Source organism: Gorilla gorilla, chromosome 20, assembly GCF_029281585.2.
Source record: "Gorilla gorilla gorilla isolate KB3781 chromosome 20, NHGRI_mGorGor1-v2.1_pri, whole genome shotgun sequence".
In the NCBI taxonomy this organism is placed as follows: Eukaryota; Metazoa; Chordata; class Mammalia; order Primates; family Hominidae; genus Gorilla; species Gorilla gorilla.
Genome location: NC_073244.2, coordinates 18,490,012 through 18,514,492, shown reverse-complemented (window position 1 = coordinate 18,514,492; position 24,481 = coordinate 18,490,012). Strand labels below are relative to the sequence as shown.

The 24,481-nt window shown below is 42.5% G+C and overlaps 1 protein-coding gene across 4 annotated transcripts in view; it reads left to right on the top strand.

The window, feature by feature from the left end:
- The window catches only part of LOC115931641 (zinc finger protein 443), an 86,303-nt gene that overhangs the window by 42,700 nt on the left and 19,122 nt on the right, over positions 1-24,481 (top strand). For 3 of the 4 annotated variants that reach the window (XM_063701040.1, XM_063701039.1, XM_055371615.2), the window contains exons 2-5: positions 6,650-6,776; positions 6,981-7,038; positions 7,759-7,796; positions 15,932-16,077. In XM_063701040.1, coding sequence (XP_063557110.1) covers positions 6,743-6,776; positions 6,981-7,038; positions 7,759-7,796; positions 15,932-16,077 — 276 coding nt within the window. In that variant the 5' untranslated portion in view covers positions 6,650-6,742. Of the gene's footprint in view, positions 1-6,649; positions 6,777-6,980; positions 7,039-7,758; positions 7,797-15,931; positions 16,078-24,481 lie in introns of those variants that run through there. The other variant, XM_055371616.2, reaches the window with a different exon arrangement.

Below are 24,481 nucleotides of genomic sequence, written 5' to 3'. Positions count from 1 at the left end.
ATCTCCATCCTGCTTCGTAGATTGCCACAGTCTTGATTATTTGATTATTCTTTATACCTTTATCTTCTTTTTCACTATGTGATGTTCTTTTAGTTGAGCCTTATTTGAACTTTAAATACATGAGTATTAGTGGAATTAACAATGAAAAGGTTTTTGAGTGGTTTTGCCTCTGTGTTTCACATGATAGTGACAGGCTGGGGGAATCCAATTTTATCATCCAATCCATTGATGGCGGTGTTTGGGCTTTTTCCAGTTCATTTTTTGCTCTTGTGAAAAATACTGATCCTATTGTTTTGGTATCTGTGTCTAAGTACAAATACACAATAACTTCTCTGGATGTTGGAGAAAAATCACTGTGCTATAGATTATGGTCAAGTCCAAATTTACAGGAAATAGCAATGGAGTGTATCAGCTGATCTTTCTTCCATTCATGCATAACTATTTGTTTATTGGCAGTGGTCATAAATACTTGGGAGTAGCTAATTGACTGATTTTTGTCCTTCTAATATGTAAGAAATTGGATATATTTGGTATTTCATTTGGCTGTATCAAGGAAGGAGCGAGATGTACCTTTTCCTTTTTTTTTTTTTTTGAGACAGTCTCACTCTGTCACCCAGGCTGGAGTGCAGTGGCGCAATCTTGGCTCACTGCAACCTCCACCTCCCATGCTCAAGCAATCCTCGTGTCTCGGCTACCTGAGTAGCCAGGATTACAGGCCCGTGCCACCACACCTGGCTAATTTTTGTATTTTTTGTAGAGACAGAGTTTCACCATGTTGGCCAGGCTGGTCTCAAACTTCTAACCTCAAGTGATCCGCTCGCCTCGACCTTCCAAAGTTCTGGGATTACAGGCGTGAGCCACCGTGCCCAGCCAGACCTTTTTTCATATATATGGTGTGTCATCCTCTCTTAAATATGTTTTCGTTATTTTTCCTTTTTTTTTTTGAGATGGAGTCTCGCTCTGTCGCCAAGGCTGGAGTGCAGTGGCACGATCTGGGCTCGCTGCAACCTCCACCTCCCGGGTTCAAGCAGTTCTCCTGCCTCAGCCTCCCAAGTAGCTGGGATTACAGGTGCCCACCACCACGCCTGGCTAATTTTTGTATTTTTAGTAGAGATGGGGTTTCACCATGTTGGCCAGACTGGTCTTGAACTCCTGACTTTAGGTGATCCACCTGCCTTGGCCTCCCAGAGTGTTGGGATTACAGGTGTGAGCCACCGCGCCCGGCCTGTGTTCCCATTTTTAAATCATGTGTTCACTTTTTATTTATTTGGCTATTTTATTACTTATTTATTGACAGAGTCTTGCCCTGTTACCCAGGCTGGTGTGATAGCTTACTGCAGCCTCTAACTCCTGGGTTCATATGATCCTCCTGCCTCAGCTTCCTGAGTAGCTAGGACTACAAGTGTGAGCCATCATGCCTGACTGTTCATTTATTTTTACTCTGCATACTAGTTCATTTATATTGCATGTATGTCACATATTTTTTTCCTGCTTTGTGATTTGTCTTTTAACTTTCTTGATTTTAGTATATTTGAACTTTTCAGTCTCATCCTTTATGGCTTACTCTTACATGAGAAAATTCTCCCTACTCTTGCATTTAAAAAAATTTGCCTGTGACTTTTGAAACAGTTTTAATTATATTATTCACATTTAAATCTACATTAAATTGATTATTGTCTATGGAAAAGAGCTGATGCAATGCTTTTTCCAATTAGACAACAGTGTGTCCCTTCTGCATGTATTGAAGTGTTAGTGATCTCTTCCACTACCCTACAATGCTTGCTCTATCATTAATCGATTTTCCTTATAAATGCCAGTCCATTGAAGACACTTTTCCCCTCCCTTATTCTATTTAGCTCTCTGTGTGTCATGCTGTTTGGAGTGTTAATAGTTTGAAAATCCTTGATACATACTAGGCAAGTATTTATGTTGCTCTTCAAAAGACTTTACCCATTGTTTGACATTTATTGTTCCTCTTAGGTTTGGAAAAGTAGTTTTTCTTGACTATTTTAGGGATTTGTAGAATTTTATAAGTCTATTTTAAGAATTTTATAAGTCTATTTTAGGGATTTGTAGAATTTTATAGAGCTATCATTTGGGAGCGGTGGCATCTTGTTGACACTGAGTTTGTTCTAAGAACATGTACCAACTTTCACCTTAATTTAATTCTGCTTTGACATTACCCAATAACATTTTTAAAATTAGGATTATTAAATATCCTTTATTAGCCTTATTTAGTCATAGTTGGTGTGGAGGAAAGCAGATGCAACCAAGCCTTTAAATGTTCTTTCCTGATGTAATCACATGGAATGGGCTCAATTCCCCAAGCAACAAGTTGTGATATGATATATTGTCTGCTAGGGAAGCTCATTAGAGACCCAGTGCTCACAGTGCTTTTGGGGGGCTGATCAAGTAGGCATCCTCTGCCTGGCATGTGAAAAAGTCCAGACTCTAAGAAGGAAAAAAGGAGTTCAATATATACTCTATTGATTCCATAAACCATTTACGCACGCTAAGCCACTCTTTTTTTTTTTTTTTGAGGTGGAGTCTCACTCTGTCGCCCAGGCTGGAGTGCAGTGGCATGATCTTGGCTCACTGCAAGCTCCGCCTCCCGGGTTCACGCCATTCTCCTGCCTCAGCCTCCGGAGTAGCTGGGACTACAGGCTCCCGACATCACACCCAGCTAATTTTTTGTATTTTTAGTAGAGACAGGGTTTCACTGTGTTAGCCAGGATGGTCTTGATCTCCTGACCTTGTGATCCGCCCACCTCAGCCTCCCAAAGTGCTGGGATTACAGCGTGAGCCACTGCACCCAGCCACATACTAAGCCACTCTTTATCACTTAGGTTGGTGGGGTCCCTCCCAAATTCTCACTTCCCAGATATCAGTGAAGGACAACAAATGTTTGGAGACCACAGAATCATATATGAACTTTTTATGAATTGAATATATACCCTCAGGCATTTAAAGATAAGTAGTCTTAGGTTAGCATTTTACTAATGTTAACAGTCTTCTGCACACTAGGTAGTAGGAATTTCTTTGAACAAGTGCCATAGAACCACTGTACAAGGAACAGTTAGAACTTACCTGATCAGCTCATTTTACTCCTTTGACCCAACAACAAGAAAGGTGTGGATATTTCTGTTACTTTACCAAATAGGTAAATTCTAGTATCAGAATTGCTGTTTGGGAGCATTTTTTCTGTCCTTTGCATATGGACATCAGTAGGTTAATGATCTTTTTCAAAGGCCAAGATTTAGGGGAATTATGCCACTGAGGGATTCCTATGCTTTGGTGTCGGGATCTCGTGCCACCACGTACCTCACGGGAGCCTAAAATGAGAGACGTTGGGAGGATGGCCAGCCTCTAGAGTAGCTGTTTGGGAATCACTTCTTTCTGAAATTGGAGAAAGGGAATTTCATATCCTTTTGGAGGACAGCACTGCTGAACCCTTTGAATTTTGTAATCATGGGCAAATTCAGTATGAAACCATTGTGGACTTGGGTGAACTCCCTTGCAAATTGAAACTGTTAACCTGTTACTCAAATTCGTTAAGTCTCAGAGTACACTGTTAGGTTTCTGAGGGAAAGAGCTGTTCTGGCATCTTATCATCTCCATCCTATGTGTGCTAACAGTGGTCGCAGCCCTGAGGCTCATGAGTGTGGGGATTTTTTGAAGACTTAATTTTTTTTTTTGAGACAGAGTCTTGCTCTGTCACCCAGGCTGGAGTGCAGTGGTGCGATCTCGGCTCACTGCAAGCTCCACCTCCCAGGTTCACGCCATTCTCCTGCCTCAGCCTCCCGAGTAGCTGGGTCTACAGGCGCCCACCACCACGCCCAGCTAATTTTTTTGTATTTTTAGTAGAGACAGGGTTTCACCATGTTAGCCAGGATGGTCTCTATCTCCTGACCTCGTGATCCACCCTTCTCAGCCTCCCAAAGTGCTGGGATTACAGGCGTGAGCAACCGCGCCTGGTGAAGATTTAATTTTTATGATCTAAGTGGTCTAATGATCTAATTTTATGCCTTTTTCCTCCTGCCTGTGCTCTAACATCCCAGTAACCTCCTGCCTCCATCAAATGGGACAGGGAGAAAAAAGAAACACTGGGTCTGTGATAAATATTACACAAACAAGTTAAAATTAATATTTCACTAAAAGAATATTTTCACTCCACCAGTTGGATCTGACTAATTCTAACGGTCTGTAGTACTTCGGTACAACATGGCCAGCAGGATGTTGTTGGAAGTTGCATGGGCCCTCTGGCTTTTCAGTGTAATCATGGGAATAGAAGAAAAAATGTACAGTTCTTCTGTATATACTTATTCATTAAAATCTCATGGCTGGGCGTGGTGGCTCACGCCTGTAATCCCAAGCACTTTGGGAGGCCGAGGTGGGCGGATCACGAGGTCAGGAGATCGAGACCATCCTGGCTAACATAGTGAAACCCCGTCTCTACTAAATATACAAAAAATTAGCCGGGCGTAGTGGCGGGCGCCAGTAGTCCTAGCTACTCAGGAGGCTGAGGCAGGAGAATGGCATGAACCCGGGAGGCGGAGCTTGCAGTGAGCCGAGATCGCGCCACTGTACTCTAGCCTGGGCGACAGAGCAAGACTCCGTCTCAAAAAAAAAAAAAAAAAAAAAATCTCGTACAGATTTGACCCTGTGTTTCATGGGATGCTGAGTGATATAGTACATGATAAAGCAGGAGATAAAAAGTATTTTTCTTACAAGGAATTGTTGGTCTTAAACTGGAAATATTTGTTTCAATCATATAGCATTTCTTTTTTTTTTTTTTTTTAATTGATCATTCTTGGGTGTTTCTCGCAGAGGGGGATTTGGCAGGGTCATAGGACAATAGTGGAGGGAAGGTCAGCAGATAAACAAGTGAACAAAGGTCTCTGGTTTTCCTAGGCAGAGGACCCTGCGGCCTTCCGCAGTGTTTGTGTCCCTGGGTACTTGAGATTAGGGAGTGGTGATGACTCTTAACGAGCATGCTGCCTTCAAGCATCTGTTTACCAAAGCACATCTTGCACCGCCCTTAATCCATTTAACCCTGAGTGGACACAGCACATGTTTCAGAGAGCACAGGGTTGGGGGTAAGGTCATAGATCAACAGGATCCCAAGGCAGAAGAATTTTTCTTAGTATAGAACAAAATGAAAAGTCTCCCATGTCTACTTCTTTCTACACAGACACAGCAACCATCCGATTTCTCAATCTTTTCCCCACCTTTCCCCCTTTTCTATTCCACAAAACCACCATTGTCATTATGGCCTGTTCTCAATGAGCTGTTGGGTACACCTCCCAGATGGGGTGGTGGCCGGGCAGAGGGGCTCCTCACTTCCCAGAAGGGGCGGCCGCGCAGAGGCGCCCCCCACCTCCTGGACAGGGCGGCTGGCCGGGCAGGGGCTGACCCCCCACCTCCCTCCCGGACGGGGCGGCTGGCCGGGTGGGGGCTGACCCCCACCTCCCTCCCGGACAGGGTGGCTGCCGGGCGGAGATGCTCCTCACTTCCCAGACGGGGTGGCTGCGGGGCGGAGGGGCTCCTCACTTCTCAGACGGGGCGGCCGGGCAGAGACGCTCCTCACCTCCCAGACGGGGTCGTGGCCGGGCAGAGGCGCTCCTCACATCCCAGACGGGGCGGCGGGGCAGAGGCGCTCCCCACCTCTCAGACAATGGGCGGCCGGGCAGAGACGCTCCTCACTTCCTAAATGTGATGGCGGCTGGGAAGAGGCGCTCCTCACTTCCCAGACTGGGCAGCCAGGCAGAGGGGCTCCTCACATCCCAGACGATGGGCGGACAGGCAGAGACGCTCCTCACTTCCCAGACGGGGTGGCAGCCAGGCAGAGGCTGCAATCTCGGCACTTTGGGAGGCCAAGGCAGGCTGCTGGGAGTTGTAGCGAGCCGAGATCATGCCACTGCACTCCAGCCTGGGCACCATTGAGCACTGAGTGAACGAGACTCCGTCTGCAATCCCGGCACCTCGGGAGGTCGAGGCTGGCAGATCACTCACGGTTAGGAGCTGGAGACCAGCCCGGCCAACACAGCGAAACCCAATCTCCACCAAAAAAATACGAAAACCAGTCAGGCGTGGCGGCACGCGCGCCTGCAATTGCAGGCACTCGGCAGGCTGAGGCAGGAGAATCAGGCAGGGAGGTTGCAGTGCGCCGAGATGGCAGCAGTACAGTCCAGCTTCGGCTCGGCATCAGAGGGAGACCGTGGAAAGAGAGGGAGAGGGAGACCGTGGGGAGAGGGAGAGGGAGACTGTGGGGAGATAGAGAGGGAGAGCGAGAGGGAGAGCGAGAGGGAGAGCGAGAGGGAGAGGGAGACTGTGGGGAGATGGAGAGGGAGAGCGAGAGGGAGAGGGAGAGTATTGTATAGCATTTCTCTAAGATGCTGTGTATCCTGTCATTGGAGAGCATAAGACTTGAAGTGATCATAGTAAAAATGTAGAAATAATTTCCAAGTATTCATCATGGTGGTGTTAAATTTATGAAGAAGTAAGTGTGGACAAAGATTTGAGTTCTGATGACAAAGTTACAGGATAAATGGAGAAAAAGGAATTATATATGAACTTTTAATGAACTGAGTATATATCCCCAGTGCTGTCAGTCTCACCCATCCTCCCCTATACATGTGGGATGTTTCAGGACTCAGTGGTCTTTGAGGATGTGGCTGTGAACTTCACCCAGGAGGAGTGGGCTTTGCTGGGTCCCTCTCAGAAGAAACTCTACAGAGATGTGATGCAAGAAACCTTTGTTAACTTGGCCTCTATAGGTAAGAATGAAATTATTCCCTCACTTAGTCAATTAGAGAACAAGTGTTTCTTGCTCATCAGCAAGGTTCCAAGGTTTAGAATGTTGAAAGGGAATACTTTGGTAAATAAATCAGACAGGATAACAGCTCATCCTAGATTTAGAATCTAATAATTTTTCTGTAATTTCAAATAGGTTTAATGATTTTTCTGGGCCTGCATTTTAGGGGAAAACTGGGAGGAGAAGAACATTGAAGATCACAAAAATCAGGGGAGAAAGCTAAGGTGAGTTGTACTTACAAAAGAAAATACTGTCTTATGAGAGAATCTTAGCATGCCATTAAGTTTAAAAAATGAATAATTGAAACAAATAAGCCCCATTTCATATTTATTTTTTGAAAATTTTTGCCAAGAAAGTTTTCTTAAAAATGGTACAGATGTTCAGTATTTGAAAAATATTTCACCTGGAAACAATATTAAGAAACTCTATATTATGAATTTTGGCCAGGCATGGTGGCTCATGCCTGTAATCCTAGCACTTTGGGAGGCCGAGGTGGGCAGATCACCTGAGGTGTGGAGGTTGAGGCCAGCCTGGCCAACATGGCAAAACCCTGCCTCTACTAAAAATGCAAAAATTAGCCAGGTGTGGTGGTGGGTACCTGTAATCCCAGCTACTCATGAAGCTGAGACAGGAGAACTGCTTGAACCCAGGAGACGGAGGTTGCAGTGAGCCAAGATTGTGCCACTGCACTGCAGCCTGGGCAACAGAGCAAGACTCTGTCTCAAAAAAAAAAAAAAAAGAAAGAAAGAAACTCTATGTTATGAATTTTATTGTTTTGATAATAGCTCTCAAGTACTCTTCTTGAGCATTCATGACATACACTTTCCCTGAAAATGGCAAAAGTGTAATTCTACTACCTACTAATGATTGTGAAATAATCAATAATTATAAAATTATTAATTTTAAGAAGCCACTAATTGTGTGTGTTTTTTTTTTCCTCACAGAAGTCATATGGTAGAGAGGCTCTGTGAAAGGAAAGAAGGTAGTCAGTTTGGAGAAACCATCAGTCAGACTCCAAATCCTAAACCAAACAAGAAAACTTTTACTAGAGTAAAACCATATGAATGTAGTGTGTGTGGAAAGGACTATATGTGTCATTCATCTCTTAATAGGCACATGAGATCTCATACTGAGCATAGATCATATGAGTATCACAAATACGGAGAGAAATCATATGAATGTAAGGAATGTGGGAAAAGATTCAGCTTTCGAAGTTCATTTCGAATACATGAAAGAACTCACACTGGAGAGAAACCCTATAAATGTAAACAGTGTGGTAAGGCTTTCAGTTGGCCCAGTTCCTTTCAAATACATGAAAGAACTCATACTGGAGAGAAACCTTATGAATGTAAGGAATGTGGGAAGGCCTTCATTTATCACACAACCTTTCGAGGACACATGAGAATGCACACAGGGGAGAAACCCTATAAATGTAAAGAATGCGGGAAAACGTTCAGTCATCCCAGTTCTTTTCGAAATCATGAAAGAACTCACTCTGGAGAGAAACCCTATGAGTGTAAACAATGTGGAAAAGCTTTCAGATATTACCAAACTTTTCAAATACATGAAAGGACTCACACTGGGGAAAAACCCTATCAGTGTAAGCAATGTGGTAAAGCTCTTAGTTGTCCTACATCCTTTCGAAGTCATGAAAGGATTCACACTGGAGAAAAACCCTATAAATGTAAAAAATGTGGCAAAGCCTTCAGTTTTCCTAGTTCCTTTAGAAAACATGAAAGAATTCATACAGGAGAGAAACCCTATGATTGTAAGGAATGTGGGAAAGCATTCATTTCTCTTCCAAGCTATCGAAGACATATGATAATGCACACTGGAAATGGACCTTATAAATGCAAGGAATGTGGGAAAGCCTTTGATTGTCCTAGTTCTTTTCAAATCCATGAACGAACTCACACTGGAGAGAAACCCTATGAATGTAAACAGTGTGGTAAAGCCTTCAGTTGTTCCAGTTCCTTTCGAATGCATGAAAGAACTCACACTGGAGAGAAACCCCATGAATGTAAACAATGTGGTAAAGCCTTCAGTTGTTCCAGTTCTGTTCGAATACATGAAAGGACTCACACTGGAGAGAAACCCTATGAATGTAAACAGTGTGGTAAAGCCTTCAGTTGTTCCAGTTCCTTTCGAATGCATGAAAGAATTCACACTGGAGAGAAACCCTATGAATGTAAACAGTGTGGTAAAGCCTTTAGTTTTTCTAGTTCCTTTCGGATGCATGAAAGGACTCACACTGGAGAGAAACCCTATGAATGTAAACAGTGTGGTAAAGCCTTCAGTTGTTCCAGTTCCTTTCGAATGCATGAAAGGACTCACACTGGGGAGAAACCCTATGAATGTAAACAGTGTGGTAAGGCGTTTAGTTGTTCCAGTTCCATTCGAATACATGAAAGGACTCACACTGGAGAGAAACCTTATGAGTGTAAACAATGTGGTAAGGCCTTCAGTTGTTCTAGTTCTGTTCGAATGCATGAAAGGACTCACACTGGAGTGAAACCCTATGAATGTAAACAATGTGACAAAGCCTTCAGTTGCTCACGTTCCTTTCGAATCCATGAACGAACTCACACTGGAGAGAAACCCTATGCATGTCAACAATGTGGTAAAGCCTTCAAGTGTTCCCGTTCCTTTCGAATACATGAAAGAATTCATAGTGGAGAGTAACCCTATGTATATAAGCAATATGGCAAAGTTTTCAGTTTTCCTATTTCCTTTTTTTTTTTTTTTTTTGAGTTGAATTCTCACTCTGTTGCCCTGGCTGGAGTGCAGTAGAGTGATCTCAGCTCACTGCAACCTCTGTCTCCTGGGTTCAAGCGATTCTCCTGCCTCAGCTTCCTGAGTAGCTGGGACAACAGGTGTGAACCACCATGCCCACTTAATTTTTGTATTTTTAGTAGAGATGGGGTTTTGCCATGTTGGCCAGGCTGGTCTCGAACTCCTGACCTCAGACGATCCACCTGCCTTGGCCTCCCAAAGTGTTGGATTACAGGTGTGAGCCACCACACCCGGCCCCCATTTCCTTTTGAAGACATGAAATTATTCATATTTCAGAGAAACCCTATGACTATAAGACATGGGAATACCTTCAGTTATTTACGTGTGAATATGAGGAAGCATTCATACTGGACAGGAAACCCTGCGAATGTAGGCAGTGTGGGAAAACCTTCAATGGTCATGTGACCTTTTAAGGACCATGAGAAGGCATATGAAGTGTAAAGAATTTTCATATGCCCTATAAATGTAAAGAATTTATAACCTTAAAAATGTAAAGAATGTGGAAAACCCTATAAATGTAAAAAATGTGGAAAAACCTTTATTTGTCATAGTTTACTTGGAAACCATGAACAAACTCACACTGGAAAGTGACTTCTTAAATATAGACATTGTGAGAAAGCCTTCAGTTGGCCCACATAATAATATGTGAGAATGCAGACTGGATAGAAATCCTATAAAAGTGAGATATAGCAATGTTTTCCATTTTAACAAATGCTCATCTGATACTCCCTTATGTGTGAAACTTCAATCTCATGTTGAAACTCCCACTAGGGAGGTACTGTATAAATGTAGATAATACGGGAAAGCCTGATGCAAATTAATTCATGTATATTGTTCTAGAAAATTCACAACGTGACAGAAATGTTATAAAACATATTATCAGTTACTGATTCTTAAAATGGATCTCTGAATTATGGATTTCTATTACTTTCACAAAAGAACACTGAGATGAGATAATTCTGTAAGCTCTTATACAGTTGTACACAAGTTGAATTGATAGTATTTTTCCATTAAATCAGTTTCTGAAATTTTGTCTTTCCATATTGAAGTCTGTTAGATTCATGAGTGAATTGAAGTGTATTTATAATAAGCTAGCAGTTTTGATTTTTATATATTTTTTAGTTGTGCTGTAATGGGCCATCAAAAAATGACAATTTGGTAATTTTTAGGATTTCCTACTGGCCTTATGTGGCAGGTACTAGATATCATTATATGTATTTCATCTTTCTGACCAAAAGAGGCTTTTTTAGAGGAAGACAGAGTACCCTTTTTTCTATTTTTTATGCTAAAAAATAATCATAATAAATTTTTGAGTCTGCAAAGTTTATCATACAGTATACTCTCTCATTGGAATTATTATTTTCATCTTCTGTTTGCTGTTTGTAATTCCTTCTGGCTGTGATTTGAATAATAGACTTTGCATTAATAAGCGAGATCTGAGATAGAACCATATAACCTATAGCTGGAAATGGCTGTCCTGGATTGTGTTAACATGGGTTATGTTGTGACCTATGTTTTCTATAATCTAACCTTTTATGGCTCCACAGTATAATTCACCAATAGCCTACTTGCAGGAGATATGGAAGGCAGAAGTGAAGAAAGCATTAGTCAGGTTTTATAGCCACCATATGTGGAGACAGATGGATGCATAGGGGCTTCAGGGACACCTGCTTCCACCACATTGTCCTGATCCTTTGCTCTGCCAATTGAGAGTATTCTTAGAACCACCACTAACTGCTTGACTGCCATATTTTCCTTCCTTCCTTCCTTCTTTCTTTCCCTTTCCCTTTCTTTTCTTTCTTTACTTTCTTCTTCCGAGATGGAGTCTTGCTCTGTCGCCCAGGCTGGAGTGCAGTGGTATGATCTTGGCTCACTGCAACCTCTGCCTTCTGGGTTCAAGCAATTGTCCTGCCCCAGCCTCCCAAGTAGGTGGGATTATAGGTGCCCACCACCAAGCCCAGCTAAATTTTTTTTGTATTTTTAGTAGAGACAGGGTTTCATCATTGTTGGCCAGGCTGGTCTGAAACTCCTGACCTCATGATCTGCCCACCTTGGCCTTCCAAAGTGCTGAGATTACAGGCGTGAGCCACTGTGCATGGCCCCAGCTGCCATATTTTCAAAGATGTAGTTTTCCACAAATTGTCTTCAAAAGTTCTACTCAAAGATGCACTGCAGTTTGGATTTTCCTAGAAACTCTAATGTGTCCACCAGGCAACCATTTAGACTCTTAAGGTTGGGAATATTCTCTGATGCTCTGACTCACCTCATCTCTAGGTTGAATTTATCGAAGGTATTATTTATGTAATAAACACCATGTTTTGTTAACAGTACCAGTGACTATGTGTTTCTGATTCCACCGTGACAACTACAGTGGTGCAGTCAAAAAGAACCACATGGGTGTTTGCTTCTCCACTGCATTGTGCAGTGAATGCACTTACCCAGTCCTACAGTGTAAGAATAAGCACCTTCCTAATATCAAGCAGATTGTCGGTGTTTCCTATTACAGTTGAATGTCATCTCTCAGTACATTTTCAATTTTGTTTTATTATATGTGATTAAAAACCATGTGTATGTTTTTGTTGAACAAAAGCTTCTGTAGATGTTTGTTAGAAATATTTTATTAACTTTTCAAATAACTTATATGCTATCACTTGTCTCTTTAATTTTCTGCAAGGATATATTAAAATATTCCATTGCAATTATAGATTTTCAGATCAAGTTTTTTTATTATTATACTTTAAGTTCTAGGGTACATGTGCACAACGTGCAGGTTTATTACATAGGTATACACGTGCCATGTTGGTGTGCTGGGCCCATTAACTCGTCTTTTATATTAGGTATATCTCCTAATGCTATCCCTCCCCCCTCCCCCCACCCCACAACAGGCCCGTGTGTGATGTTCCCCTTCCTGTGTCCAAGTGTTCTCATTGTTCAATTCCCACCTGTGAGTGAGAACATGTGGTGTTTGGTTTTTTGTCCTTGTGATAGTTTGCTGAGAATGGTGGTTTCCAGCTTCATCCATGTCCCTACAAAGGACATGAACTCATCCTTTTTTATGGCCGCATAGTATTCCATGGTGTATATGTGCCACATTTTCTTAATCCAGTGATTTTCAGATTAAGTTTTTAAGTTTATTGAGTTAATCCTCATATATTCTGAGTCAATATTATGTGCATACAAGATCAAGTATTTTCCTTAGGAATTTTTTATTTTTTATTCTTAATATAGTTATGATTTTTTCCCAGAAAATTTCTCATGCATTCATAATACCAAAAACTTAAATCATGGTTGTTTCAGTGCCTTTTTTTCAAAGATCACCAGGATCACACCTGTAGTCAAGAGAAGAGTGTTAAGAATTGTAGGAATAAGAATGATCATAAACCATAAATGACTCTGGGGAGTATCAGTAAGAGGGTGCTCGGCTGGGTGCAGTGGCTCATGCCTGTAATCCCAGTACTTTGGGAGGCCAAGGTGGGCAGATCACAAGGTCAGGAGTTCGAGACCAGCCTGGCCAACATGGTGAAACCCCATCTCTACTAAAAAATATATAAAAAATAGCCGGGCATGGTGGTGTGCACCTGTAATCCCAGCTACTCAAGAGGCTGAGGCAGGAGAATTGCTTGAACCCCAGGAGGTGGAGGTTGCAGTGAGCCGAGATCACACCACTGTGCTCCAGCCTGGGTGACAGAGCAAGACTCCTTCTCAAAACAACTTCTTTTTGGATTTGGATTTGTTGGGTGACTTGATTGCTAATCACCAAACTGAGACACTCCTGTGTGTGTTGCCTGCTGTGAGGTGAACTTAATTGTGTCACTGGTAATCATAATTCTTATCTAGAGGCAGGAAGAATGAAGTGGAGCTAAACCTAATTCCTAAGAAACCACTCACTTAGATTAGTGAGTAGAGGGCAATTTTGGTCATTTTAATGGCTTCAACTCTGTTCTCTTTTACCATTTTTAGAGACATGGTTATTGTTTTTGTCTTGATCCATCATGATTGCTGAGTAGCTTTGTCTGATGAAGGAAATGTGACATTTTTCTCTTCAACAGGATAAGACTTGGCCTTATCTGAGTGTGAGGTCAGATCCTAGTCCTGTGGAACTGCTCTTAACCTTTCTTATTATCTAAACATGGAAATATTTCTTATGGTGTATTGGACAATGTTTTCCACAAAATATCTCAGTCAAAATATGTAAGTTCACTGAGTCTTTAGCAAACTATATAATACTTTTTTTTCTCTTTTGTGCACTAGCAGAGTCCTGTAAGTGTAGATAAGTTTTCAGAGACCACAAACCTAGCAAGGTGCAAAGACAGAATCACTGTTCAAATCAAGCCATCTTGCTCTTGATGCTGATTTTTTTAACCTTTCTCATAGGCCTGGCACTGTAGTATCAAAGCATACACAATTCAGCACAAATAATCAAGACATTGTAGGCTATGGATATGGAAACATGAAACAAGTTCTTGCCTTCCTGTTGCTTATAGATTTGGGAAAAGAGAGATGGTTAATAAAAGGTGAGGGTTTGGTTTTTAGAAAGCAATTAAGATCTTTGAAGGAAATGAAATAACAACCAACCTGTGAGATTAATAGGGAAGCTATGGTTGTGTTGGATACCTTAGCTTTGGAGGGTAGGGACCTCCAATGTTGTCATTGATCATTTATTTCCATTATCTAACATATCTTTTTTTTTGAGACAGAGTCTTTCTCTGTCATCAGGCTGGAGTGCAGTGGTGCGATCTTGGCTCACTGCAACCTCCGCCTCCTGGGTTCAAGCCATTCTCCTGCCTCAGCCTCCGGAGTAGCTGGGATTACAGGCGCCCACCATCACGCCCAGCTAATTTTTTTTTTTTTTTTTGTATTTTTAGTAGAGACGAGGTTTCACCATGTTGGCCAGGATGGTCTCGATCTTCTGACCTCATGATCCACCCGCCTCGGCCTCCCAAAGTGCTGGGATTACAGGCGTGAACCACCGCGCCTGGCCTTTTTTTTTTTTTTAGACGGAGTCTCACTCTGTTGCCAGGCTGGAGTGCAGTGGCGCGATTTTGGCTCACTGCAACCCCCTCCTCCCAGGTTCAAGTGATTCTGCTGCCTCAGCCTCCTGAGTAGCTGGGACTACAGGTGTGTGCCACCACACCCAGCTAATTTTTGTATTTTTAGTAGAGACGGGGTTTCACCATGTTGGCCAGGATGGTCTCAATCTCTTGACCTCGTGATCCACCCGCCTCAGCCTTCCAGAGTGCTGGGATTACAGGCATGAGCCACGGAGCCTGGCCTATCTAACATATCTTATTAAAACACTGAGGAACTGCTCAGGTTTGATGTATACTGGGGAACAGTACAGTCCTACATCCCTGGGATGAACAGTAATGATTCCCCATAAAGGTGTAGATATGGTTCATCTTTATTTTTATAATGGATAAAATTTTTGAGACATGTAAAGCGTGATCACGAATTTGGACATGAGTATTTAGGATTTGAGATTTCCTATTGATTTGGGCCACAGGTATTGATGATGTTTACATTTCTGTTTAATGTCATTTTAAAGATTCTTAAGTTGCCTTGGATATTTGACATGATCATTTTGCTGTTGTGCAGACTGAATGACCCAATATGTACCACCCAAAAAATCTATGGATGTTTAGAGGGTAATTTTCAAGGAATAATGGAGGTGAGCTGCAGACAGGGAATCATTTTGCATAATAGCCTAATTTAATGGAAAGGAAGAATATTTGGTGTCATCATATAAGGAAAAATTTAATGCCTTCTTACAAAAGGAGTAGTTTGAATCTTTTTGTTTCAATGCTTCCAGAAAGTCCCCAGATCCCAATTTGGTATTCACATGTTTGGGAAGAGTGGGGGGGGGGAAAGTAAAATATTTGTGTCTTACTAAATTTGAGCAAAGGAAATAAAATCTTTGTCCATTTTTTTTCAGTGGTAACTTGTTAGTACTTAGCACTGTGATTTCATAATTATGAGTATCTCATTTGATTGCTCAACCAATCAGTTCTCCCATCTTACAGATGAAGAAAGTTAAGTACAGAGCACAGGATCCTACCCAAACTCACGTAACTCAGAATCATGGAATCTCTGGATCTTGAAGTCCTAATGTGTGCCACCACCTGTACTGGGCACTGCCAAAAAAAATAATTTTTTTTTTTTTTGAGACTGTCTTGCTCTGTCACCCAGGCTGGAGTGCAGTAGTGCAATCTTGGCTCAACTGCAACCTCCACCTCCTGGGCTCAAGTGATCCTCCCACCTCAGCCTCCCAAGTAACTGGGACCACAGGTGCACACCACCACAGCTGACTTTTTTCTTTTTTCGTAGAGATGGGGTTTTGCCATGTTGCCCAGACTGGTCTCAAACTCCTGAGCTCAAGTGATCCACCTGCCTCAGCCTCCCAGAATACTGTGATTATAGGTGTGAGCCACCATGCCCAGCCAAAAACTTTAAACTTAGAAGAACATTGCAAGGTTTGTATAATTATATACTTTTAAAATATTCATATTTTAAAACTTATTTTAAAATTTGTTTTGCAATACTTACACACTTTTTCTGCCACATGGGATGGAAGTGAGAACAATTCACTTTTTTTTTTTTTGAGACGGAGTCTCGTTCTGTCACCCAGGCTGGAGTGCAGTGGTGTGACCTCAGCTCACTACAAGCTCCGCCTCAGGTTCACTCCATTCTCCTGCTTCAGCCTCCCGAGTAGCTGGGACTACAGGCACCCACCACCACGCCCGGCTAATTTTTTTGTATTTTTAATAGAGATGGGGTTTCACCATGTTAGCCAGGATGGTCTTGATCTCCTGACCTCATGATCCGCCCATCTCAGCCTCCCAAAGTGCTGGGAATACAGGCATGAGCCACTGCGCCTGGCCTAACAATTCACTCTTAAGATCAAATGGATGTGGCCCTATAACGAGGTGTGTGGGTGTGTGTGTATGTGTGTGACAGAGAGCCCCAATAATTCAATACGTATTAAACTCTTCTATGTAACAGGTCCTTTGTAGGTTTCATAGTGAACAAACCTTAGCTAATAGTGTTCCCTTGAAGCTGACATTCTAGGAGGCAAGAAATGAGATACAAGCAAAATTACATGATGTATCAGATGGTGGTTAGCCTTAAAGAGGGAAAGGAAGCTGGGGAACATTGCAGAGGGCCTGGGCTGTTGATGTCTCTGGGGGCATCTGTTGGTGTATCTGGGGCTTTAATCACTGAGGGTTTGTAAGTTTGGAAGTTTGTGTGTCTGTGTCTGGGTTTGTCCAACTGTATGTGCAGTGATCAAGTCTGTGCGATGTTGTATGTCTGTCTGAGGGGCTATGTATGTATGCCCTTTAATATCTGGAGTGCTTTCATTTCATTTTCTTACCTAATTGCCCTGGTAGCACCTTCTTTAACATGTTGAATAGAAATGATAAAAGCAGACACTCTTGTTCTTGATCTAAGATAAAAAGCGTTCAATCTTTCGCCATCAAGTATGATGTTAGCTGTTTCTCATAGCTGCCTTATGGCACATTGAGAAAGTTCCATCCTATTTGTACTCTATTGAGTATTTTCATTGTAAAATGGTATTGGCCTTTGTCATATTCATTACCTGGCCAGGTGTGAGCCGCGCCTATAATTCCAACACTTTGGGAGGCTGAGGCAGGAGGATTACTTGAGGCCAGGAGTTTGAGGTCAGCCTGGGCAATATAGCAAGACCTCGTCTCTACAGAAAAATTTAAAAATTAGCTGAGTGTTGTGGTGCATGCCTGTAGCCCTAGCTACTCAGAAGGCTGAGGTGGGAGGATCACTTGAGCCCAGGAGTTCAAGGCTGCAGTGAGCTATGATTACACCACTGTACTCCAGCCTAGGTGACAGAGCAAGACCCTGTCTAAAAAAAAAAAAAATCATTTTCTGTGCCTTTTGGGATGATCCTATGATAATAGATCCCTTATTCTGTAAATATGGTATATTAATATATATTTATATGTGAAACCAACATTGCTTTTCTGAGCTCAATCCAACTTGGTCATGTTGTATAGGTCTTTTTATATATTGCTGGATTCAATTTGCTGGTATTTTGTCGGGCCTCTGCAGCTATATTCAGAAGAGATATTTCTGGACCATTTTCTACTATGTAGTATAGCATTATCTAGTATAGCCTATAGTGTGTTTACATGTACATTTATAGATATATTTGTGTATATAATATGTAATATATTACATAATGATATATAATTGTATACATAAAACATAACTGGTATATGTTATGTATAACTAAAATATATAATTACTATTATACTATAATGCATAATACAGTTTTATACTATTATAGCATAGTTATATAGTCTTTGTCTCTTGTATAAGGGGTTTCAGATCCTTGCTAACCCACACATTATTCAAAGAAGTGAATCACATCCTCCCAGGGGAACCAAGGGGTACCTCACCCTTTTGATACTACAAAGCCTGTTTCCCACAGCCATGTTTGGGCCCTCTGCTCCCAAATACATTTTCTTTGTGGATCTGCATGACTTATGGTACCCTCCTCATCTGGGCTGTGAATATATATGACTAATAAACTGTTGTCAGTTGCATTTGTCCAGTGATGGATATCATGTGTTAGCCTACCTAAATAGCCCTAGGGCCCTAATTCCTCTCTCACCAATGGGGTGAGTGGGAGGCTATTGAAACATGCACATCCATGATACCCCATGGTCAGGCACTGATGAGCAAAGAAAAGAAGGTACATTTGGTATCAGTCCTTTCCAAAGCATGAGAGGATGTAACTCAACTGTTCTTCCAAAGCAAAACAAGTAGCCAGGGGGCCTACATTGTTTTCTGTAGTACTGCTGCTTACCAGCATGTCAAAGGGATAATCTTGAGATCACAAGGCTGTTGGTTCCCACCAGGGTCTTAGGCAAAATTACCTTGTTGGATGTGGGTGCTAATCTCAGAAAGACTGAGTGGCAATCCCTGGAGTCAGAGGTGGTCCTATCCAATGTAGGTTGCTGGTGTCCTGAACTTTTCCCCATAATCACACAGATGGTCCATAATACAGGTGATCAGTCAGAGCCAACCAACCTGAAACTCGCAACTTTATATGAATTCTGAGGGATTTTTTACAGAAAGAAAAGGGAAAAGCAATGATTAGGTGGCATGCTCAGGTCCATAAACCTAATAGCAGATAGAAGCAAATTTCTCCCACTTGATAAAGAACCTCTAAAAAGAAGCCAAGCTAAGATCACACTTAATTTTGATATCTAGACGCTTTCCCACTGAGATCAGGAACGAGGTAAGGATGCCTCCTCTCACCACTGCTATTCATCATCATCCTAGATGTCCTCACTAATGGAATAAAACAAGAAATTTTTTCTTCAATTAATTGAAGTTCCTCTAATGCCTCTTTGGACGGGGAGCATTTACTGTTTAAGTTAGAATCACCTCGTAAGGTAGAAAAGAGGTGAGACATAGCATAAGTAGGAATGCCTAAAGTGGGACAAATCCAATTAATGTCTCCTAATAATTTTTAAAATTATTTAGTCTATAAATTATCTCTTCTAATTTGAACTTTTTGAGGTTTAATAGTACTTTGTTTTACTTTCATTCGTAAATACTGAAAGGGAGTGGAAGTTTGGATTTTATCGGGGGCTATGATTAACCCTGCTGCAGTTACAGCCTTTTCTAACTGTTTGTAGCATAGCATTAATCCTCCCTAGTTTCAGCTGCACATAAAATATCACCCATGTAGTGGATAATATAACATTTTTTGAATTGTTCTCTAACTGGCTTAATAGCTTTTCCAACATAAGTTTGACAAATAGTCGGGCAATTTAACATGCCTTGTGGCAGTACTTTTCAATGGTATCTGTCCGCTGGTTCTTTGTTATTTATAGTGGGAACAGTAAAAGTAATTTTTTCATAATCTTGAGTAGCTAAAGGAATGGTAGAAAAGCAATTTTTTTAATCTATTACTATGAGAGGTCAGTATTTTGGGATCATTGTTGGAGAGGGCAGCCCTGGTTCAGTGCGCCCATGGGCTGAATTATAGCATTAACAGCCCTCAAATCTGTTAACATTCTCCATTTCCCTGATTTTTTCTTAATAACAAACACAGGAGAATTCCAAGGGGAGAAAGTAGGCTCTATGTGTCCCTTTTGTAATTGTTCCTGCACTAATTCTTTTAAAGCCTCCAGTTTTTCCTGTTTCAGCGGCCATTGCTCCACCCAAACCGGTTTGGCAGTTAACCAAACAAGCGGAATGGGAGCCGGAGGCTCAGCAATTGCAGCTCCTAAAAATGATACCCTGATCCAGTTCGATCTGTTTGCCTTTTTAGTTCTAAAGGTTCTGGTTGGCCATTTTTATTTTTTTTTCCTAGTCCCTTCCCCGGGAGATATCCCATTTTTCTCATCATTTGTTTACTGTTATTATTATACTGATCCATAGGAATAGATATTTTAGCACCCCATTGTTGTAATAAGTCTCTACCCCATAGATTGACAGGAATAGGTGTAATAATAGGTTGAATTGTCCCTTCTTGGCCATCCAGCCCTTGGCATGGCAAAATTAAAGAACTTTAAAAAATTCCGAGGCAGCCCCTACTCCAACAATACCAATGGATGCCTTTTGCTTAGGCCAATGCAGGGGCCATTGATTTAAACCAATAATAGAAACATCAGCTCCAGTATCTACTAACCCTTCAAAGTCCTTTCCTTGAATGGTTACTGTACAAATAGGTCTCTTATCAGACACTTGATTAACCCAATATACAGCTTTTCCTGCTGGATTCGTACCACCAAAGCCTCCTATTTTTTTTTTTTTCTACTGTGCTGCTTCCCAGTTTTGCATAAGGTAACAGTAACAACTGAGCAATTCTTTCTCCTGGGAAAGCAGACCATGGAATTGAGGAACTAATAACTAATTGAATCTCTCCGGTATAATTAGAATCAATTATTTATGTACAGCGACACCTCTTAAATTTAAATTAGACCTTCCAAGCAATAGACCAACTGTTCCTGAGGGTAAAGGGCTCCTAACTCCCATGGGACATTCTTTGGTGGCTCCCCAGGAAGTAGGGAAACGGGAATTGTGCTGCAGAGATCTACAGCAGCACTGCCTGCTGTGGCGGGGGACAATTGTATGTTTGTAAGGGCACTGACTGTGCCGGATATGCCTCAGTTTGTTGAGGGGCCTAAGGTGGGCCCCTCTTCTCGTTTCCCGAAAGAGGTTGCCCATCTTTGCTAAATTTAGAATGACACTGATTTGCCCAGTGATTGCCCTTCTTACATTGGGGGCATATACCTGGACTTTTCTGTTGATTGATGGCAATAGTTTTTGCCTTCTGATTTCCTTTTCTACATTCCTTTTTTATGTGTCCAAATTGCCCACAATTAAAACAAGAGCCTGAGAAATGGGGCATATTTTTTCCCACCTTTAGTCAAGCCATAGCTGGACTAAAATTTTCCCCAGTGCCATCACAAGCCTTAATATATTCAGCCAAATGAGTCTTCCCTCTCATAGGTCTAATGAAAGAAGGATATTTTTACCCTGTAACATTTTTTTTCCATGCCTGTAAGCACACAGTGCATAACTGAACAATGGCAACATTTTTCATTACTGCTTGATTGTCTAATCGGCCCCAATTAGGGCCCAACCCCATTAACTGTTCAAAGGAAACAGGCACAGGCAGCTGTGCTTGTGTGTTTTCTCTTGCCTGAGTTTGAGCTTTATCAGCCCACCAAGTTTTAAACTGCAAACATTGAGATGGAGTGAGAACAGATTTTGTTAAAGTATCCCAGTCATATGGCATTAATCTATTATCAAGAGCCACATTTTTTAGTAAAGTTTGTACAAAAGGAGAATTTGGCCTATATTGACTAATGGCTTGCTTGAATTCCTTTAACAGCTTAAAAGGAAAGGTGGCCCAACTAGCTATATTCTGTCCTCCTCTCTGGATTATAGTAATGCGAAATTGCCATGCTTCTAGGTCTCCTTCAGTTCTAGCCTTCTGAATAAAATTTTGTATAGCATCACCAATTGCTCCAGGTTTTAATGTTGCAGCTACCGGAGTGGTAAGTTTTACAGCTAATTCATCTTCTCACCCATTAGGGGGAGAGGGAGGAGGTGGCCATTCACTTAATTCAGCAGGTGGAACTGAAGGGCTAGTAAAATATACCTTTTTCAGTTTCCATTTCTTTTCTTTAATTTCTTCTGGTTGCTGTTCCTCATATTCAGAATCTGAAGTTAATTTTTTACACTCATCTACCTCTTCCTCATCTGAATCTGCCTCGTCATCTGTTTGAAATGGCTCAAGAGCTGCCTTTATCAACTCCCACACTGACCAAACAGAAACTGGAATTTTGGCTCCTTCTTTATACACCTTTTTAAAATTTCTGCCAATTCTTTCCCATTCATCTAGCTCCATTGTCCCTTGTTCTGGGAACCATGGGCAAAACTGCTCTACTGTATCAAAGAGTGTTAATAAGTTCTGAGTATTAACTTTCACTCCCCCTCTCCATAATAAATGCCTTAAGAAATTTAAATAAGCAGAATATTTACTTTCATTCTGTTCCATTGTTACCCTGGTTCTTCTGAGTGCTCAGCTTACCCACCAAGCTTCTTTCAGTCGTCCTTGGGTGTCCTCTGACAATGTGTCCTCCGCTTCCGCACACTCTAGTGTTCCTTCACCGGAGTGTTTGTAGACCCACGTTGGGTGCCAGAAATGTTGGGGTGATCAGACCCAACACCAGGCTGTGGGGGCTACAAACTCCAGCGTAGTCAAAGGAATGAGAAAAGACAAGTTAAGAGTGCATAAGGTGGGTCCAGGGGGCCAACGCTGGTATGGACACTGCGAAGGCCCTGAGCTCTGGGAGCCCACATTATTTATTGGTGATCAAACAAAGAAGCAGGTCGTGAGGACGTGGGGGTAAAGAGGTGAGGGTGTGAGGGTAGAAAGGTAGTGGTGCATCAAGCGTATCTGTGATGGTTTAGCATTTTCTTTGATGCATATATAATATGCTCTGCTGCTTGGAGATAATAGAGAACATGTTTACGAACCTGGGAGAGCAACCAACAAGTCTGTGCACATTCCAGAGGCTACGAGGGGTTTTATGCCCTGAGCCCTGGATTCCATCCAAGCCAAGAGGGGTTTTATTCCCTGGGCTTAGATTTGTGGTGCGGCAGGGCAGCCTTCCACCCTTTGGCACAGAGTTTGGTGTTCCAAAGGCCACGAGCGGTTTTAGACCCTGGACCCCAGACATCTTCCAAGACTCTTTTATATTATGACAGATAAGCCAGTCCTGCCTCAGCTCTTCTACCAACAAGTAGAAAGCAAAACCAGGCTGAATTCAGCTGATGCCCACCCACAGAGGGAGCATTTAAATCAGCTCTAGTGGCTAGTAAGGTGAGCTGGACCTTCCTGCCCACTCTCTTAAAAAACTTGGGTTTTGGCCGGGTGCGGTGGCTCACACCTGTAATCCCAGCACTTTGGGAGGCCAAGGCAGGCGGATAACCTGAGGTCAGGAGTTCGAGACCAGCCTGACGAACATGGAGAAACCTTGTCTCTACTAAAAATACAAAATTAGCTGGGTGTGGTGGTGCATGTCTGTAATCCAAGCTACCTGGGAGGCTGAGGCAGGAGAATAGCTTGAACCCAAGAGGTGGAGGTCGCGGTGAGCCGAGATTGCGCCATTGCACTCCAGCCTGGGCAACAAGAGCGAAACTCCATCTCAAAATAAGTAAATAAATAAATAAATAAATAAATAAATAAATAGTCAGCTCTAGTCAGGGGGGAATTACCCATCCCAGTGGCTGGAACTTGAGTTCCAGTGAGCCTCACGACTGTGGGCTAAAATGCTCTGGAATCCTAAGTAAACTTGAAAGGCAGTCTAGGTCACAAGGACTGCAACTCTGAGGCAATTCCTAGTACTGAGCTGGGCTCAGAGCCAGTAGACTTGGTGGGCATGTAACCTAGTAAGACAACAGTTAGGGCAGCTAAGGGAGTGCTTGTGCCACCCCTCTCCCAATCCCAGGCAGCACAGCTCAAGGCTCCAAAAGAGACCCCTTCCTTCTGCTTGAGGTGAGGAGAGGGAAGAGTAAAGAGAACTTTATCTTGCACTTTGTATACCAGCTCAGCCACAGTAGGATAGGCCACCAGTCATAGTCATTAGGTCCCCTTTGCAGGCCCTAGCTCCTGGATGACATTTCTAAACACATCCTGGGCCAGAAGGAAACCCACTGCCTTGGAGGAAAGGACTCAGTTCTGGAAGGACCCATCACCTGCTGACTGAAGAGTCCTTGGGCCCTGAATAATCAGCAGCAATACCCTGATAGTACACCATAGGCCTTGAGTGAAACTCACAACATTCTCAGCTGTGGTGGCTATAGGGAGAGACTCCTTCTGCTTGAAAAAAGTTGAGGGAAAAGCAAAAGAGACTTTTGCATGTTCGGTACCAGCTTGTCCACAGTGGGGTAGGCACCAAGCGGGTTGTTGGGATCCCTGATTCCAGGCCTTGGATATTGGATGGCATTTCTGGACCTTCCCTGAGCCAGAGGGGAGCCCACTGCACTGAAGGGTGAATCCCAGGCCAGGCAGCTTCACCACAAGCTGACTCAAGAGCCTGTGGTCTCTAAGAGAACATTGACAGTAGCCTGGCAGTACTCCCCATGGGCCTTTGGTGGTGGTGGCCATGGGGTGAGGCTTCTCTGCCTGTGGAAAGGGGAGGGAAGAGTGGAAAGGACTGCATCTCATGATTTGAGTGCCAGCTCAGCCACGGTACAATTAGAACACCAGGTAGACTTCTGAGTTTTTTTACTCCAGTCACTGGCTCCTGCATAGCACCTCTTGACCCACACAGGGCCTGGGGGAACCTGCCACCCTGAAGGGAAGGAAACAAG